Here is a 20,637-nt window from a genome sequence, read left to right as displayed (position 1 = left end):
AGATGATCTCCTGCAGCCAGCAACTAACAGATGTGGTCTAGAGCTAGAGGACACTTACAGAAGCTTCCCAGCTCACTAGTCATCTCGTACAGAGAAGGGTATTGATGTCCAGCAATGAGAAGTTACTTAGTCAGATTTTGGCTTAAATGTCACCTTGTCTAAAATGACTGCACAGTCTGAATTAACATTCAGTCAAAATCTATTTTATCACTGTCTTAATTCCCAATAAACTATTTCCTACTATCTGCTGACTTCTTCCTGCCTGTCCTTTATTTATTATATCATGCCTGTCTTCTCCTATTAGAATATAAATTCCATGAGAATAGTGATCTCACAGACATTCAATAAATATTTTTTTGAATAAATGAATACTAAATCTTTAAAAACTTGTCCAAAGTCACCCTTAAAATGGCAAGGCCAGCCTCCCGACTTTCAGCGTGATGGTCCTGTCACTAGTATTGAAGGATTAGACTGTGCCATTTCCTCCTTATATGCAAGCAATGTGGTTTGCTTGGGCTGATGGAAGATGTCTTTAGTGTGGTCTGATGCTTTTAGACTGATATCGTTTGCTCGGTTTGCCACACTTCACTGACAGCGCTTTCCTTTCGGCCTCTTGCTTCTCGCATGGCAGCAGAGAAGCCACAAAGCATGTTTGTCCCTATATAAGCAAGAGATCTCAGCTGTTAGGGAAGAGCTCTGTGTCCCTTTTTTCTCAAGATTATGAGAGTTGAGTGAGCATGTATAGTAACTGGTCCTGCTGGTATCTGGAGATCTGAGTCTACCTTAATGAAAAGGAGCTCTTTTTCCTTAGAGATCTCCCTTCTCATAACTGCCCTCAGAAAGAGGCTTGTGGAATTGTTACTATGTGCATAGCAAAGCCTGCTGGGTGGTTGTCATTCTTTCTCAACTGTTCTATATGAGGTCACATGACTAACTCAAGTGGCCCAGCTTGAAGGTGATAGAATTGGAATTGCAATCCAGCTCTGTGTTTAGGAAAGCAAGGCATAGTTATTTTGCATCTTAAATCAAGTACCCTTCCTTATCTCTGAGAAGCCAGCTGAAAGCTCACCAAGTCTTAAAGGAAATAACAGTGTGATGGTTAATATGACCACTACAAGTACTATAACCGTCTGCGGGTTTGTAGTAAATTTCTATTCATAAGTACTTTTATATGCATTAACACCTATTCTACATCTGTAAATATTGGAAGATAACAGTAGCTATTATCTGGGCCAGGAGTGCCGGTTTGGTTCATATGAGTGCTGGCTCAATTCTAGGTGTTTGGACTTCCCTTCCTCGCCAAAGACAAATTTAAGGTAAAAACTCTTCAACTGAGATGAGATGACTTACTCTACTCTTTTCAAGGACATGAGTTTGTGTCTGATAAGGAGACTGTAGTTGCTTGACAAATGGGCTTACAACCAAGGCTAAAGTCACCTAATTCAATGAGGAGAGAAACAGGCTGGGAGAGATAAAAGGAAACAGATACCTCTTTGTCTGAGACACAATTGCATTTTGTCCTTTAAATTTTTATGATGTTTAGTTAGTGTCAGTAAGGAATAGTTACTAACTCCACAGGTGCCTGTAGAATACTGCAGATTTTCTCCTCCAGGATTTTGATGCTTGCTGGGGCAAAGATAGAAGCCAGGCACCAGTGTCTCATGCCACTAATCCTAGCTAGATTGGGAGGTAGAGATTGAGAAGTAGGTGGTTTAAGGCCAACTTGGATAAAAAGTTCAGTCAGCAGCTGGGCATCCCAGCGAGACAGGAGACTAAGAGCAGGAGACTAAGTCTGTAATTCCAGACCCCCCGCAGGTTTAAAAAAATTACAAGAACTTATCTCAACCAAAAAAAAGGCTGGTTGTAGTTGTATGCCTCTGCCGTCCTACCTATGGAGGGAAGTATAAATAGGATGGTGGTCCAGGCCAGCCCTGGGAAAGTGGAAACTATCTCAAAAATGGTGAGAGCGGAGGTATGCTTCACGTGGTTAAGAGCCTGCCTAGTAAGGTTAAATCCCTCAGTTCAAACTCCAATATTCCCACCCCTAAATGGAATGTATTATTTTCTTGTTAACTGATAAAAGCAACAAAGTAAAAGAAAATGTAGGTAGGACTGCAGACTCTTCTCAAGTGGTACCTGTCTAGCAATGTGAGACTCTTAAGTTTAAACTGTATTACCACTAATAATAATGTTGTTGTTAATGTACCATGTGATTTTTTTTGTTTCTTTTGTATGTTCTTCCCCCTATGGTATATCCCTTGTCGTCACTGTATTTGCTTTTGGTGTCCTGGTATTGTATATACGTTTATTTGAATTAGGGAAGAGAAGGGGACCAACAGGATGGTGAGACCAAGGAGAGGGCGGGAGCCAATGCAGCAGCGACAAACACAAGACAACCTGGGGGAGGGAAGGTCGGGGAAGGGGTAACAGCTTTGAAAAGAAATGTACCTTACTTAAGTAACTGTAACCCCTCTATACATCACCTTGACAATAAAAAGCAAACAAAAAATAAGGAGGAGGCAACAATGCGTGATAAGAAATGTACTCATTATCTTACCCATGTAATTGTAACCCCTCTGCACGGTATTGTCACAGTAAAAAAATAATAATAATAATGAGGAGGAGTAAAGAAGAAGAAGTAGCAGCAGCAGAAGAAGAGCTAAGAGTTTAATAAAAGCTTTGCTGAGTATGGTGGCTCACAGCTGTAATTCCATCTACTTGAGAAGTGGAGGTCAGGAAGATCATAGTTTAAGGCTAATATAGACAGAAAGTTAGCAATACCCCCATCTCAGCTAACAAACCAGGTCTGGTGGTGTGCACCTATAATCCCAGCTAGAAGGGAGATGATAGGTAGAATTGCAGTCTGGGCAAAAACAAAATCATCTGAAAAATAATTTAAATGACATAAAGAGCTGTGGGCAAGGCTTAAGTGGTAAAGCGCCTGCTCTTAGTTAAGAAAAAGAAAAGAAAACCAGGAAAATATATTAGTATTTTGTCATTTAAAAATCGAAATCTAGAAATATATATTTTCTAAAGAGAAAAGTTTAACTATACTAAGATGATCTTTTTCCAAAAGGATGATTATAAACCTATTGAAGAGCTATTAGGAATTGCCTGCTGGTGGCTCACACTTGTAAGCCTAGCTACACAGGAGAAGAAGATTTGAGCAGTTCACTTCAAAGCCATCTCAGGCAGACAAATCTGAGAGACTCTTTATCTCCAGTTAACCAGTAAAAAGCTAGAAATGGTACAGCTCACATGTTAGAGCACCTGCCTTGAGTGAAAAAGCCAAGCGAGAGATTGAGGCCTTCAATTCAAGCCCCAGTATTGGCACTCACTAAGAAAGCTATTAGGAGATAGTTCTGGATCTCTCCAATTCTGCACATTTCATGAGCATGCTCTTTTCAGGAACACTGGAATAGACGACAAACGGAAGATAGAGGTATCAGTTCCTCTGCAGCAAAGTGCGTGTGTATAGCAGTGCTGTTCAGAGATTGACAGTCTCTGAGCTGGTCCTCTCCACGTGAGTGCACCTGCGCCGCACCACCTGGGGGACAGCATTGGGAGAGCAGCACAGGGAAAGGCTGGGGCTCTGGCTCCTGGCATTGCCACTGGCAATACAGGCCTTTGTCTCTAACCCAGGGACTCTTGTCTTCTGCCAGAATCTGTTAAACTGGGGAGAGCTAGGCAGGCTATCTTGTTAGCTTATCTGAAGGATAAAATCTCTTGACAAAGAGAAGTCTTGACAAAGAATCAACTCCAGGTTCTTACTCAAAGATTCCATTACAAAGCGTGGAGGGAGGCTCTCCTCCCCTTTTTCATAGGCATTGACACCCGGGAGTTCACGCGCATTCAAGACTGAGACACTAGAAACTCTGTCGCAGGAGTTTCTTTTTTGTCGGTCATGGTACTTGAACTCTGGGCTTGAACTCTGACCCAGAGTTCAAGGCTAGCACTCTACCACTTGAGCCATAGCACCACTTCGGGCTTTTTTTTCTGCTTATGTGGTGCTGAGGAATCAAACCCAGGGCCTCAGGCATGCAAGGCAAGTGCTCTGCCACTGAGCCACCTTCGCAGCCCCTCAGAAATCTTGATACCTCTTGCTTTGCTTGAAGCAGGAGAGATAAGCCATATCCCTCTTGCTTTTCCTGGAGAAGCAGAACTAAAGTCCTTGCTCTTCCACCCAAATGCACATAACAGTTTCAGAAAAGGTTCAGTATTGAGGAAGGAAGAACAGATCTTGATAGTCAGCAGTATAAAGAGTAGGAGTATAGCCATTACTGAGACACGACATGGAGCTGTTGCTCATTTAATCCTTCCAGTCACGTGACTGTGGATGTGACTCCCCTTGTCACTGTGCCCTCAACCAAGGGGCCTGGCTCTGAGCCTACGTGAAGAGAAAAATATAGCATAAAACATATTAAATGAAACCATTTATTACAGTTTTGGTCAAATCATTCTCTGCCTGTCTCCACCTCCACCATAGCAGTATTTTAGTTTATAGAAAGGATGAGATGCACCCATGTAGATTCAGCTACAAGTCCAGGGGACTGGGCTGAGATGAGTCACAAAGGTTCTACTTCTAGCTTTATTATTCTTGTCACACCCTTCTGGTGCCAGGGCCAGGACTTTGGGCAAGGAGTTATGTCTGCTCTCATTCCTGTAGGGAGCTGGAGCAGAAGAAAGTAACTTAATTCTGTTCACCAAATCTTTCGTTATAATAGACAAGACAGTATTGCCAGCTTCCTAGTTAGAAGACCAAATTAAATAGCCGAAAGCGTATCAATTCTTTGGAGCCCTCTGGCTTCACAGCATACAGAGCAGATTACACTTGGGTTCTGTCACACGGAGCCCTGTTACCAGTTCTGCATCTGTACAGCTAGGTCAGCCGACTTGCTATGTTAGGAAACGATTTCAAATCCTGTAAAATGCTCCTGGGTGAACAGCCACAAGAAGATGATGGGGGCTCAGCACAGGCTCTGAAGGGCCTGGCATTCACCACGTAATCTGACTTCCCATAGCAGTCACCAAGAGAATCATAGTGCTGCTGAGCATTCATGAAAACGGAGAAATCATTGTGTGCCTTTCTCCGATGACTCCTCAGGATCACAGCCAAATGACCATTAAATTGAATGTTTTGGAAACACGTGTTAGTGCAGACAGTTGGGAAAGGGTAGGTCGCGTTTACTCTCATCATGTTCTCAGGGTATCTGTGTGAACTCACATGATGAATTCACTGGCATGGTGCTCCTGTGCCCAGATAGAGCACAGAAAGGGCAGTGCTGGGTTCGGCTGACTTTTACACTGAAGGCTACTTTTGATTTAAAATAGGAAACGTGTTTTCCCTCAAAAGCACTAGAGGTGTGATTTGTTTTAGAAGTGCCTTAGTATGGAGAGAAATCTTCACAATGAGAAGAGAAATCTTCACGTACACAGTGAAAGGGAAAACGTGTGCGTTTTGTATGTGGCAGTCTTCTTCTACATTAGAAATGGAGATGTAGACAAAGGGTATTTTGCTCTTTCTGATTTATCACGAAAGCATCTGCTAAAAGTAGTTTAGTGAAATCTCACAAGTTAAAGAAACTGTCTCCTCAGCACAGGCCCACAGAAATTGGATAATTTAAACTTTAAAAAAATGTATATAATATTAAGGATGTTGAAGTTTATCAGTTTTCACATCTAGAAACAAAGCATTTTAACATTAAATATGTTAAATGCTACTGAGCCAGTTATATGGAAATTTACTTACTGAATTTATTTTGATGGAGTTAAAAACCTTGTGGAATTTTGTAGTTCTAAATTATCTTTAATGCTTCTTCAGAACTGATTTGTACATAGAGCTTTTGGTTTTTCTTTACTATAATGAAATACCTAAAACAGGATAACTTTATAAAGAAAATAGGTTTGTTCAGCTTATACTTCAGTTCTGATGAGGAACTTCATGAGAATAGGGGCATGTATTAAAGTAGTTATCACACCACCAGTAGAAATCAGAGAAACTGGGGTCCCACGGTCCCTTGCAAGGCCATGTCTGAGACCATAGAACTACTAGGCCCCCACTCTAACCCTGCTACACCAAGGACCAAGCTCCCAACCCAGGAGCCTGTGGGTGACAATATCAAAACCATAGCAGGTTGTTTGGCTTTGGCTTTGATTTTTTGATATTGGATTTTTGTTTTTCTTTAGCACTTTACAAAAACTTTGAAAAGAAGGTTTAATCAGAATCATCAAATGTAGGCTAGCTCATGTCTACAAATCCCAGCTACCTGGGAGGTAGAGATAGGAGGCTTACTGTCTGAGGCTAGCCTCAAGCAAAAACACAAAGCCCTAACTGAAAAAGGGCTGAGGGGTTGACCTGGCAGAGCACCTTTCTGACGAGCACAACGCCCTGAGTCTAAACCCCAGTACCATCAGAACAAAAAGAAATAAATAAAATCTGGGTTCTTGTAGGTGGACATGGCTGACGTCGAGACTGAGGAGAACCGCTACTCTCTGTTTGTCGAACTCCTGGAAGCTAGTCACCATGAGGTCGAGTTTCAGCACTTGATTTTGCTCCTGCAAGCGTGGCCACCGATGCAGGGTGACAGTGTGTAAGTATTGCATAAAACTAGATAGTGAGAGTTGCTCAGCTAGCCTTTAGTTCTAAAGGCTAGCATCTTTAGATGAACCAGTGGGGCAAACACTTACAGGTTTCACTCTAAGGGAAGTGTTTCTAACACTCCAGTGAGTCCCTGGAATTGAGGTAAGATAAGACCGTGTGCTCTGGACTGTGTGTGCCTGGAGTTGTAGGTAGCATCAGACTATGCACTTCTGTGCCATAACTGTGCCTGGAACTCTGGGTTGAATCAGGCTGTGCGCTCCATGTCTGTGCCTGGATTTGTGAGTAGAATCAGGCTGTGCGCACCATGTCGGTGCCTGGATTTGTGAGTGGAATCAGGCTGTGCGCTCCGTGTCTGTGCCTGGATTTGTGAGTGGAATCAGGCTGTGCGCTCCGTGTCTGTGCCTGGATTTGTGAGTGGAATCAGGCTGTGCGCTCCGTGTCTGTGCCTGGATTTGTGAGTGGAATCAGGCTGTGCGCTCCGTGTCTGTGCCTGGCATTATGGGTCGTTTCTCTGTTTCCTTACACATCCACCTCTAACTTAATGAAGCATATAACACACTAGCCAGGCCAGCAAGTTCTGCAGTCTAAGGAGCAACAGCAAAGCTCATATGAATGTCCTTCAAGATGTACAGATAAAGGATCCATTCTTACTACAGATCTTGGCAACCCATGACATTGACCACTTTCCATTTCTTACATTAAGGAGGTACACACAGAGGGCCAGCATCACAACTCATGAACGTTGGGGGCATTATTAGGTACAATAGGAGTGCTTAAGCACAGGCTCTGGGATGCCATCAGGAGCTGTTTACCAAGGTGGCCGCTAGGTAAATAACAGAAGGATAGCATGTAGCCTTGACACACAGGATGAATATATGCTTGCAAACTTACCTATTATTCTGGAAGCTGGTGGCTCATATCTGTAATCTTAGTTATTCAAGAAGGTAAGATCTGAGGATTGTGGTTCAAAGACAGAACCAGGCTTGGAGACTCTTATCTCCATTAAAGCAGTGAAAAGTAGAACTGTGGCTCACGTGGAGCAGCAGACCTAAGTGAATAAACTAAGGGACAGCACCTAGGCCTTGAGTTTAAGACCATATCATATTTTTCAGCTGAACAGGGGTCATTGAAACAACAAAAGCAGTTGTGGATATTATTGTGTCTAATCATGCCTAGCATAATTTACTCCCTGTAGTCCCAGCTCCTCCAGAGGAAGAAATGATACTTCAAGGCCAATAAGAAAAAAAGTAGCAAGACTTCCAGCTCAATCCAAAGGCAGATATGGTAGCACATACTTGTAGACACAACTGTCGGGGGGGAAGGGGCTATATGTAGGTGGTCCTTGGTCTGAAACTGGCTTAGAAAGAAACATAAGAACATTCTCTGAAAAATAAAGCCAAAACAGGCTGGCGATATGAGTCAAGTGATAGAACACCTTCCTGAGTTCAGACTCCAGTACAACAGTACTACTATATATATCCATATGTGTGTGTGTGCAGTGTGTATGTGTGTGTATACGTATGTGTATATACTACATAGCTATATATGTGTATATATAGGAAATAATCATACACATATATGTATATATATCCGTATATGTAATTAGTATTGAGGAAATTATAAATGTTTTGAAATACTGCAATGTCTTTCCAATTCTCCTTGTCCCTAAACTCGAATATTTTCTTCAAAATGTTTGCTGGAGAGTCACATCTGATTTATGGTTTCATCACAACAATTTCGATCCAGTATTTTCACTAAGAAATTCCTTGTGAATCAATATAGAAGAAATGAACAATCCCACTTACTGGAATCACAAGATACTGTGCAATTGACACATGTCAAGTTCCATTACAAAAAGAAAGAGAAGAAAAGAAAAAGAAAAAAGTTTCTTACATCTCTTTTACTTGTGGCAGAGATGGCCTTTTGCCTTGCTTTTTTTTTTTTTTTTTTGGTCATGGGGTTTGAACCCAGGGCCTGGCTGTTGTCTCTGAGCTTCTTTTTGTTCAAGACTAGCACCCAAAATGGACTACCACTTTGAGCCACAGTGCTACGTCTGGTTTTCTGGTGGCTAATTAGAGATAAGAGTCTCACGGAGTCTCCTGCCTAGGCTGGCATGGAACTGAGATCCTCAGATCTCAACCGCCTGAGTAGCTAGGATTCTAGGTGTCAGCCACTGGCACCTGGCTTGCCTTGTGATTTTTTAAGAACAGAATCCTAGCTGAACTATTTGTTTTTTGCAGTCCTGGGGATTGAACCCAGGGCTTTGAGCCTGCTAGGCAAAAGTTTTGCCACTTGAGACATGCCACTAGCCCTTTGGTTTGCGTGTGTGTGTGTGTGTGTGTGTGTGTGTGTGTGTGTGTGTGTGTGTGTGTGTGTGTGTGTGTGTGTGTGTGTGTGTGTGTGTGTGTGTGTGTGTGTGTGTGTGTGTGTGTGTGTGTGTGTGTGTGTGTGTGTGTGTGTGTGTGTGTGTGTATGTTTGGTTTCGGTCATGGGGCCTGAACTCTGGGACTGGGCGCTGTCCCTCAGCTCTTCAGCTCAAGGCTAGCACTCTACCACTTGAGCCACAGTGCCACTTCTAGCTTTTTTCTTTTTTTTTCTGCTTATGTGGTGCTGAGAAATCAAATCCAGGGCCTCATGCATGCAAGGCAAGCGCGCCACCTTCCCAGCCCCTGTGTGTATTTTTTGAGAGAGGGTCTTGCTAGTTTTGCCTGGGCTGGCCTTGAACTTCCTTCTCCTGTCTTTACCTGTCAGTGGCTCGGATTCCAAGGAGGCTACTGTGCTTGCAGCATTTAAACTGCAGTGCAGACATCTCCCTTTTGGAACCTTCAGTTTCAGTGGCCCTGAGGGTTTTTTTTGTTTTTTGTTTTTTGTTTTCTCAAAGCTAGAGCTCTACTACGTGAGCTACAGCTCCACTTCCAGGCTTTTCTGGAAGATAAGAGTCTCATGGACTTTCCTGTCCTGACTGGCTGGGAACCACAATCCTCAGATCTCAGCCTCCAGAGTAGCTAGGATGACAGGCACCAGCCAGCCCTATAGCCTCTTTTGTTTCATTATTCCATAGAAAGTATTTTGGGTAGATTCGTTAACTCTAGTTTTATTCTCTTTCTTTACTTTTAAAGCAGTGACTAAAGTCATTCTTCCCTCGCCCCCTCCTTCCTCCCCCTCTCCCCTCCCCTGGACCAAATCCATTTCACTGAAAACATTTATTACATGTAAAACATTGAATTCATTTATAGACAAATTGTATAGGTATTGTCTTACTTTTGTATTCACTTACAAAATGAAACTTGTGGATTGCTAACGTGTGTGTGATGAAAGTCCTTGGTTTTTTATCATAGTCAGGTCAGATACCCAGCAGTCTGCATGGGCTCTGGGCAGCCTGGCTCCTCTTCCCGAGGGACAGCAGGAGAATAAGTCGGAGCCAATCTTGCCCTTGTTTTTGATTTTCTGGCTCACATTGCTTTCCCCACAGAGACTCCTTTAAAATGGGTTCTCAGAATTACTTTTGAACAGTTTTTTTTCCTAGACTAGCCAATGAATGATTGTAGTACCTCCAAACTAGCCAAAATATTAAAAGAAGAGGAGGGAAGAGAAGGAAGGTGTGAGACGGTCAGTACAGTCAGTTTAAAGATTTGCTTGAGCTACCTCATGGCTAGCTGGCCAGGACAAGGTGCGAATTCCTTTGTTCAAGTGTTTGGAACCAAAAATGTTTTTCAAGTTTGGCTTTTGGAATATTTGCATTGTATATCATGTGATATGTTGGGGATGGGACCCAAGTCTAAATGAAATTTATTTGGGTCATCTGTACTCTATGTGCCACCCGAAGGTAATTTTATAGACTATTTTAGTGCACCTGCACTTGGCTTATGACCTGTCACCCAGGGTCCGATATGACATCATTCAGCTTTCAAAAAGTTTTACACTTTGGAGCATTTGGAATTTCAGATCTTTAGATTCGGGATATTGAGCCTGGTGTCTGGGTTTACTTCCTTATACGAATATACATGAAAAGTACAATAGACTTGTAACTTCTGGAAGATTCATAGTTCGCATGCAGTGTGTCCCAGCTGACTGGTAAAAATCTGTTGGGGTAATTTGTTGTCAAAGCTACATTGTTGTGCTGTCAAAACAGGGTCACCACTGACAGACTACTGTTTCCACAACGGTGACACAGCCCAGAGAAAGCCAGGAGAACAGAGGTGCGGGCTGGAGTGGAAGCAGATCCTGGCCCACTGCCCTGGCTATAATATATGCTGTCCTCTGAGCTGACCCAGCAGGCTTTGCCTAAGGCTTCGGCAGTGTTGTTAGTGCCTTTGTCATTATTACACTCACAAGTGACTTCAAGGGACAAGGCAGAGAATTCTCTCAGGGGAAGGAACATCATAGTTGTTCAGTGTGTAAAATCTACAGCTGTAAGGCAGCATCAGACTGAATGGTAAAATGTTTAGCGAATAACTGTTCCCCTACTCCTGAGGCAGTGGAGGAAATCTGCCCTTCACTTGTCTGTTGTTAGAGCCTGAGCAGCCCTGTGAAAGGGAAAGGAACAAGCCCACTATGTCCATCCCCACCAAGGCGCAGCTCAGTAGCCAGCCTCTGCAGGCTGTGGGGGGGAGGGGGCCTTCAGCTCTGTTCAGTAAGTCCTCATCACAGTGATAAGTTTTATTCATTTCCAACGCTTTGTTTCTGTCTCCATTAGAAGCAGCACCAGCAGTAATCCATGGGTAAGACTAGCCACGGTGATGCTGACCAGATGTACAGTGGAGAACAAGAAGGAGCTGGGGAATGAGGTGTTAAAAATGTGCCGCTCCTTGTACGACAACAGGCAGATGCTGCCTGCAGAGGTAAGTCTCCGCGGGGTGCTCGGCTTTCTTCTCAGAATGCTTCATTCTAAGCAAGCCTGTGACTACTGCAGGAACACTTAGCCTAAGCCATCCCCGGTAAGGCCCACCATGTGGAGCATATCAGATGAAGAACAATAGAGGAAGGATGCTCTGAAGAAGTTTTCTTTGTCAGAACTCAGTATTCCTTCTACAAATCCCAGAGCAGAAAACACTTTTTCCCCTGGGTGCCTTTGTATATCAAATCCAGATGCTGTCCCAAGGGCTCAGAATAGCCCTGTGTTATCTCTCTGAACTAGGCTAGTGGTAAAGGAATACATAAGCCTTAGCCATCTCTCCACCCAGTTCTGATTTGAACATACTTTCTTGACCCCATTGTCAAGAGACTACATAACTACTATATCTTCTGCAACATAGGGTAAAAACTCAACCACCTCTGATTTGACGTTTGTTCTCGGTCTGATCCCATGATCTGACTGTCTCAGAGGTACTTATCCGCCTGGGTCTGTGTGCAAACATTTTGTACATGCTATTAATTACAGCCCCTGCTCTGGATCTCCCCCCAGCAGTAAATTGTTTGAACAATTTATGTCTGAAATGTGAGCATTTCGATGATGATAGTAAATTAATTGGTTTTAAATGTTCACTTGATAATAGATAAATTTTAAAAAACTGTAAATACGATCCTTTGAATTCTCCTTGTACTCATCCAAGGAAATTTCTTACTATGAATACACAATTAATGAATTAGTTTTTGAATAAGGACTAGGTAAGATATATGCATCTGGTACCAGTACTGGGACTTGAATTCAGAACCTCACATTCTCTCTTGGCTTTTTCACTTAAGGGTGACTCTCTACTGCTTTTCTGCTTCTAGCTTTTTACTGGTTAATTGCCTGGGTTGGCTTTGCACCATGATCCTCAGATCCTAGCCTCCTGAGTTGGTAGAATTATAGGTATGAGCCACCAGTGCCCAGCTAGATAAGTGTTTCTCTGTTTTATTATTATTATTAAACTTTAAAATATTTTACTCATTTAAAGAAGCCTTCCAACCACCAGACCAGCAAAATTATTTTATAAAACATTCTAAATGCCAACATTAAAAATACTTTCTGCTTTCTCTAATGAGTGTGATTTGGGCTGCATTGGATGGTCCACAGGTGTGAGCTATTTCCTCACCTATGACTCCAACCCAGAAGGAGGCTTACCTGAGATTACCTGTGTGCTGCTTCATCCACAGTAGTAGCTCACTAGGCTCTGGGATTCTCCTGGGATGGAGAGAGGAACAGGTCTCTGTTCTACTTTACTGAATAAAAGATTAACTCAAGTTCTGTTGGCGTGACTTTTCTTCATTTTTTTTATGCTACCTCAGTTTATTTTCTTAATTGGGCACAGAGATAGATATTAAATGCTTTCATTAGTGGAAGTTTGAAAATGGTGTATACTATTTTAATTGATGGCTGATTAAGCTCAAACAGCACTAAAAGTATTACAAAGGAAGGAACACTACTAGAAGGTGGAAATATCCTTTTATTTCACCACATTCAGATGTTATGTAGCTTAATTTCAGAGTTCATAGTATTTGATAGGACTGGGGTGGTAAAAATACCCATGGCTGGCTTCTATTTCAGGCTGATGTCTTTGGTAGCTCTGCTCTGGTAGGGGTGTATAAGCCCAGTCGTTCATGACTGAGCTCTTGGCTGGACTCACCCTTTCCCATCATCCCATTCCCCATCCCTGCCCAGCTCCCACATTCACACTGCTGTCCTTGTCATCCTTTACAATGCCTTCTGCCGCTGCCTGCTTGTGCGCATGACACGTGCTTCATTGGGGCCATGATGTTTTTCTTTGGGAGAGTTATTACAAGATAAAACCACTGGTTTTCACTGGTCATGTGTCCCATAATCTTTAAAGTTCTAGATTTTTCTTCTCAGTTTGTATTCATAGCAATATAGGAATCCTTCTCAAGAGTGGAGATGTGTAGGAAAGACACTGACGTCACATGGGTTGGTGGCGTTCACACATGTAGGATGCCAGGTTCCAGCTATGTGTCACTGTCCCTGAAGGTCCAAGTTTTTACTGAGCCACGGCATGAATTAGAGTCTCAGATGCTATAAACTATTGTGTGGAAGTGAGTCACCCCACTACTAAGTGAGCTGTCTAACCCTCAGCTCCTGAATCTCAAATGTGAATACTCTACCTTGTGCTTGAGTCACTTTCTAGAATGGCTGGAGCCTGAGTTTTAGAATCAGATGAGATTGTGATTCAGGTCTTTCACCCTTTTCTATACCTACTTTCCTCATCTCATTAGTGGGGCTAAAATAGTCCCTTCCTTAAAGGATTTGTGGGGACAACTCACGGCGGTGGTGCATTGAGGCAGTCTAGCGAGCAGTTGGGAGTTCAGTTTGGAATAGCTACCTCTGTGGGTGAAGACCATAGACCGAGAAAGATCAGGCGCCAAGTCCATCGTGACCCGAGAGGCAAGGGTGCAGTTCATGGCCACCAGTGTGGTGGGTCAGGACCCTAAGTGGGCAAGGGCTGCAGTGGCAAGAACTCAGCCCGTTCCAGGGCCTATGGAGCTTGTGACAAACCCCTTGGGCTCTGCATCCCCCGCACCTTGTGACCATCTTGGAGGGGTGTGTGTGGTTTTGCTTCCCTGATTGTCTCAAAAAAAAACAACAACAACCAAAACAAAACACAAAATCAAACCAAATAACTGCAAGGGATGGGATATGAAGGACGAGCCAAGGAAGGGGCTGAGAGCTGTTAGCTAAGAGGCAGGAACTACTCAGAGGTCCACATCAACAGAACTCTCAGGTACCCTGGCCTGGCTCTGTGCCATCTACCCATTATGAGTCTTCAGAAGGGTAGGCAAGTTAGTTCATAAAATTTATCCTTAAATTATCATTAAATTGTCATTAAACGTATCAGCCAACTATTGTGCTTGGTGTAAGCATCATAAATTGCTGAGAACTTCTTTACTGATCACTACTGACTCATTGCATAAGCAGGTACCACATGAGGAGAGGGAATTATATATGTTTGTTTCCTTGAGCATAGCATGTGCCACCTAACTTGGGAATATGAGGAATAAGAACATGTTGGCTCTCAACAGGGGCAAATGGATACTTGCAGTTTCTCTGCACAAAAACCAAATAGGAAATATTTGCAAAATATAGTGAGAACTGGGGAAATCGAGGTATATTCCCAGAGGAGGTGGAGTCTTCAGTGCCTTTTTAAGCTGGGACCTAACAAGAAAGGGCAGAGATGACCCCCTGTGTGGGTTCGGCATCTAGCAATTGCCCTCCGTTATGGGAGCCCCAGGCCACATGTGACTATTAAAGTTAAACTTAAGTAAAATTAGATCGGGCACCGGTGGCGCATGCCTATAATCCTAGTTACTCAGAAGACTGAGATCTGAAGTGATTAGAAGCCAGACTAGGCAGGAAAGTCTGTGAGACTCTTATCTCCAGTTACTACCAAAAAGTCACTAAGTATAGCTGTGGCTCATGTGGTAGAGCACAATCTTTGTGCAAAAAACCTCAGAGATAATACCCAGCCCCTAAATTCAAGCCCCAGGACGGCACCAAAAAAAAAAAAAAAATTAAGCAAAATTCAAAGTGCAGTTCCCTAGGGACACTAGCAACACCTGTACTGTGGGTTGTGGCTTGTGGCCACTGCATGGGACAGTGCTGATTCAGGACGCTTCTGCCATGTAGAAAGGCCCCTGGGCGATGCTCCCTGTGGCTGTGCAGGCAGGGAGCCCAGAGTGCTGGGGGATGTAAGGAGGGGGGGAGGGTAACAGGCATCACTTTGGGGCATGGTAGCCAGGCCACAGGGTTACGTTCCCTGTTTATGCTTCTTTCATCCACATGCTTTCTGCAGCTCTGGTCTTCCCAGCTGAAAGTCCAGTATTTCTCCTTGGCCCAAGTGTTTGGAGAGACATCTGTGCAGGCATGTTCTTGAAGGCACACCATGCTTGTCTGATTAGAATCCAGACTGCTTGCTGTATATATTTCCACAAAACACTTTGCAGAATACAGCCGTGCACTCCGAAACTTGAAGGCCTTGCTGATCTCCAGGACAGACATGCTGTGTGGAGATGAGAGAACTACAATGCACGGAATTGCAATGAGGCCTTTGTCCTAAGCTTTAAATGGAGCTTCTTTGTGTCAGCCTCAATTTATCTCTGCTTTATAATGTAAAGGAATTTTGAAAATACCATCTATTTGGATTTTTCTTCTCTGATCTGCTGCTGTGGAGCAGCACGGCGAGATCAGTCCCCTGGAGGGCCGTGAGCCTCCCCATCCTTTTCTTCAAAACAACCCCTGCTTTCTGCTTCTCTAAATGGGGCTGCCTTCATTATCTGCTCTTGAATCCAAGCATTCTGTTCTTGGTGTCATCCAAAGTCGGGACGTCCAACCAGTGAGCTCAGTAGGGCAAAACAGCTTGCAGGGTTTTTTTTATTATTATTATTCTTTTATGCCTTTGTTGTAAGGATTATACTTTTATTTCTTTTGTTATAGAAAATTACCATATGTTACCTTGTTTTAAATCCTGTTCTCTGGTGAAATGCTCACCCAGTATAATAAAAAGCTGAAAGAATAAAATTCAGGCACACCTATAGGAATCCATAACTTTTAATTTTTCTGTACCACAAATAGTTTTCATGAAGACAGACTATCTTTTGTCAAGTGGTAGCACACCTGGCTAGCAAGCACAAGTCCTGAGTTCCAACCCCAGTACTTCAAAAATGAAAGAAAACTGAAGAAAAAGAATATCTTGGATATGTCAGGGATTCAACTCACTTTGACAGTAGAATCGTAAAGAGGTTTTGCATGATTATTTCTTGATTTACTTTCTTTTAGTGCGTTATAACTAGGTATTAATAACATTAGCAAGTGAAAACGGCTACTATTCTGAAGCCCTTAACATATGCTCAGTGTTGCACATTGTATTCATTGACATTAATGCAAACACAAACACACACACACACACACACACACACACACACACACACACACACACACACACACACACACACACACACACACACACACACACACCTCAAACACTGCAAGGCAGATGTAGACAGGGACCCTCCTCACACATTTTGCTTGTAGGCAAGCTAGTGTGAGAGCTGGAGAAAATAAATGAGCATGGATGCACACAGCAGTACCATCCAGCCACTAGAAGTAGTGCATGTGAGCAGCTGACAGCTTGGAGAGATACTCTGTTTGCCTTGAAGCAAGAGACATGGATACCAGACTGTATTTCCTTATGGCACGGAGTGTGCTTTATACACATGTGTGCACATACACACTCATTCCTAGTAAAAGGGTAGAAAGATGCTTCAGAGATAAGACATGCTTCTGAGTCCGCTCACCTGGTGCCTCTGTGGTTTCAGAGTGTGAAGGAGCTGAGTCTGCTGCTGCTTCGCCAGTCCCTCCTGCTCCCCTCCCTGAAGCTCCTCCTGCAGAGCCAAGAAGAGAGCCTGCATGCTGTGGCCCTGCAGCAGATCTCAACTGTCACTGAGGTACGCCAACTGAGATTCCACCTTGCCTCGGAGAAATGGCTTAGCACTATTAGTCTCATAAAAAATAATGATGACTAATTGCTTTATGTTCAGTCTTCTCTGAGCGCAGTAGCTATCTCTGATCTGTTGGAACTGTACATGCATCTTGGATGGTTTTACAGACATTTACTCCACCCCTCATGAGCCAGACTCATAGATGTAACAAAATGGTTTTTCCAAAGAAGCAGTATATAAAGGAACTCCTGGGACCCGACAGGTGTTTTGTCCTGGGATGTAAACCTGGGGGTAGCTGCTAAAAACGGTAAAAAATGGTTGTCGGTGATGACAGAAAGTTAGAACGTAACTGATCTGGACATAGACATTATGAATAAAATGAGAAAACTGCTACCTTCAGTCACCTGTATTTTTGAGACAAAAGTGTCTGCAGAGGTTTGGAGTCTCTCTGTTATCGCTAATAATTGGCCCTGGGGGTTCCCCTGGGAATGCTGACCAAGTACTAAGGGGACTCATTGCTTGGTTGCTCCTTGATTATCTGTGCAAAAGTAACAATTGTGTGACTTAGAGACTGCATGTGAAATTGATCATTATAGTGAGTTTATTTCTTATTCAGTTTTTTTTCTCTTGTAAATCCAAGTAATCAGGAAGGGAGAACAAGCTGGAGAAAATTGGGCTACCTGCAATGCATTTTTGCCTGCCTTCTGCCACACCTGTGTTAGACTCTGTTCTGGCGCTCTCTGGAGCCTCTTAGAGAACAAAACAGTGATGTATTTTACATGGTCTAACCCTCTCCATCCTGCGTGGAGCTCTCCTGATGCACTCCCGATTGTGATTCCATAGGTGAATGCATCCGTTTTCATTTTAAAGATTGTTTCTCTCAAATGCACCTGTCAGAACTGCAACTAGAACAGAGATCTTGAACTACTGGCCAACCTTCTATCTTCACAATACTCTCTCCCTGCACCCTACGCTGGCTATTGAAGTAAGGAATGTAAATGAGAATGCCACAGTGCACAAGCAGTGTTAGGCAGGACGAGTAGACCTCCATAGGATTGATATCTGAACATGTGCTCTGTGGTCCTGACATTGGTGTCCTCATGGCTCTGCCAGCTATGGGAAGGATGCTCAAGGTTGGCATAATAGCGTCAAACCTTGTTGCTCCAGCAGGTGCAAAAATCAGAGTCACTGATATAAATTAGATGCCCCACCTGCCATTGAGACCCTTACTTTAGGAACTCAGTGTGAGACAGCTGTAACATATTAAGCTAGCCTATCTGAACGCTTAGCAAGTGTTTAGATAGTAGAAGGCTGAGTAGTCTTACGCTTTTGCATTCTCCAATGAGCTAAAGTTAGAGTTTTCCATATTTTAGCATTTATTGACTTTTCATTTTAAGACAATTTTGAATTCACATTCAGTTGTACTGTGAGAACTCACGCTTTTTACCAGCCTCCTCTGATGGGGTAAAAATCTCACATAGTTAGGTTTCGTCAGTTCTCTGCACACTGTTGTATGTATGTGTGTGTTTCTGTGTACAGTTCTCTGTGATATTGTTTCACATAGATTGCTGTGTGTAAGGCTACAGTCAAGTTCCACAACATTTCATCACGAGAATACTCTCATTCTGTCCTTTATAGGCTGAGTTACCTTCACCTGCCTGCCTCCCTGCAAGCCCTTTACAACTGCTAATCTGATCTTCATCTCACAACTTGTCATTTCAAGTGTGCTGTAGACATGAAATTTGATTGTACCTTATCATGGACTCCCAATTGCAGTAATGAGTCATTGTGATGTTAGATTTGCTTGTCACCTTGATTGGATTGAGAATGTGTAGGAGATTACGAAAGCATATCTAGGTATGTGTATATGTGTGTCTGTGTGTATATGTGTGTAAGTGTGTTCTAGAGACAGATCATGAGGGCCCTGACCTAATGAATGGCTTAATCCATTGATGGATTCAATGGAAACAGACTATTGGAAGGTCGTTGAGCTGTGGAGAGTGGGCTGTGGTTGGAGGTCACTAGTAATGTGTGTTTGGGGACTGTATCTTTTTCTTTTTTGGCTAGTCCTGGAGCTTGAACTCAGGGTCCGGGCACACTGTCCCTGAACCTCTCTGTGCTCAAGGCTAGTACTCTACCACTTGAGCCAGATAAAGCTTCTGTTTCTGTGATACCAAGGAATCAAACGCGGGGCTTCATGCATGCTAGGCAAGCACTCTACCACTAAGCCACATTCCCAGCCCCAGGTCAGGGAAGGGTCTCTATACCTTACATTAACCCCTTCCTACTGCTCCTTTCTGCTTCCTGTCCACGCTTTGGAGTGGCACTGCCATTCCTTCCTTGCTATCATAGCCTGAAACTTCGAAACCCATTAGCAAAATAGATCTTTTCTCTCTTGAGTTGTTTCTGTCAAGCCTTCTGTCAGTGATGGGAAAAGTCACAGAGTTATGTTGGACTTCTCAGAGGAGAGTGTCCGTGGACATTTTTGCAGGACTCCTGGCTAACTGTTTTCAAATCATATTTGGTAACGAAGTGAAAAATAGAAAACTTTGCTTTTGTTTTGTTTTGTTTTTCATTTCAGTGTTCACTCCATCCATAAGGGGCTAGAGTTCATCCATACCTTTCTGCTTATTGGCCATTGATGGGAATTCCTATTGACATTAAAAGAATAACACCTGGCAGAGGGGTCCCTGATAGTAATCAGGTCTGCTCAGAATGCAACTGCAAGTGGAAAAGCACCACAGCATTATGGTTTCACTGGTCATTATCAGGTGCTGACAGCGGTGTGGTGTTAGCAGTGACAAGGGTGATGCCGGAGGCTGTGCAGGGTTTGCCTCGAGTGGCAGCACTGACTTCCACTAAGCTGTGCTCAAACAGCATGTCTCTGGTGGCTGCTCGTAACCTTTTGCAGATGGCCCATTCTCTGCGCCAGAATGGCAAAGTCCATCCTTCAGATGATATTGCACAAAACCCTGTGAGGTCCATACTGTGGCTTTACCCTACAGTTTCTGTGAGGTTGAGAACTCACCTGCAAAGACGTGGTCTCTCCAAGAAGGTTACCCTGCTGGTGTGTTTGGATCTCATCTCTAGAAGATGTTATATTCAGATGGACTTTCTTGGTTGGCTCATTTGATTAAAGTCAGCAGCAGCATATTTATGATAGCTTTTGTTCCTGTTTTGTAACTCCAGATGTGCGGTAGCTTCCATTCCCCATTGCCGCCTTCTCTCTTCCTCAGGGTACCTCACTGCGCAGTGCATCTCTCCCACCCCACATTCCAGGGAGTACCCTGCCTTCCAGCCTTCATGGAATTAGAAATAGGTCACACAGCTAGGAAGCAATGGGATTTAACACTGAAAGTCATACTGTGTTAGTCATTTTCTTGTTGCTGTGACAAAATACCCAAGAGAAACAGAAGGAAGAAAAATTCATTTTTGACTTACGATTTCTGAGGGTTTAGTCTGTAGTCTCTTGGCTCCATTGTGTCTGGGGCTGTGGTGATACAGAGCCTCATGGAGGGATCCTGCGGCTACAGCTGCCTAGCCCACGGCAGGCAGAAGCGGAGAGGAGTAGCTGGGATCACAGGCATGCACCATCATGCCCGGCCTGTGGCTGATATCTTGGATAACCTTTATTAAGTAATAGCATATATAAAAATAAAGCAAATATC

At 43.4% G+C, this 20,637-nt stretch overlaps 1 protein-coding gene across 1 annotated transcript in view; it reads left to right on the top strand.

The window, feature by feature from the left end:
• Nbas (NBAS subunit of NRZ tethering complex) overlaps window positions 1-20,637 on the top strand; it is a 285,029-nt gene that overhangs the window by 257,352 nt on the left and 7,040 nt on the right. The window contains exons 49-51 of the mRNA XM_070025017.1: window positions 6,451-6,590; window positions 11,298-11,442; window positions 16,847-16,975. Of these exons, the coding sequence (XP_069881118.1) occupies window positions 6,451-6,590; window positions 11,298-11,442; window positions 16,847-16,975 (414 nt within the window). The remainder of the gene's footprint in view (window positions 1-6,450; window positions 6,591-11,297; window positions 11,443-16,846; window positions 16,976-20,637) is intronic.

Source organism: Dipodomys merriami, unplaced genomic scaffold, assembly GCF_024711535.1.
Source record: "Dipodomys merriami isolate MVZ:Mamm:240054 unplaced genomic scaffold, mDipMer1.0.p SCAF_17, whole genome shotgun sequence".
NCBI lineage: Eukaryota > Metazoa > Chordata > Mammalia > Rodentia > Heteromyidae > Dipodomys > Dipodomys merriami.
Note: the sequence above shows the minus strand (reverse complement) of the source record. Positions and strands in the feature narration are given on the sequence as shown.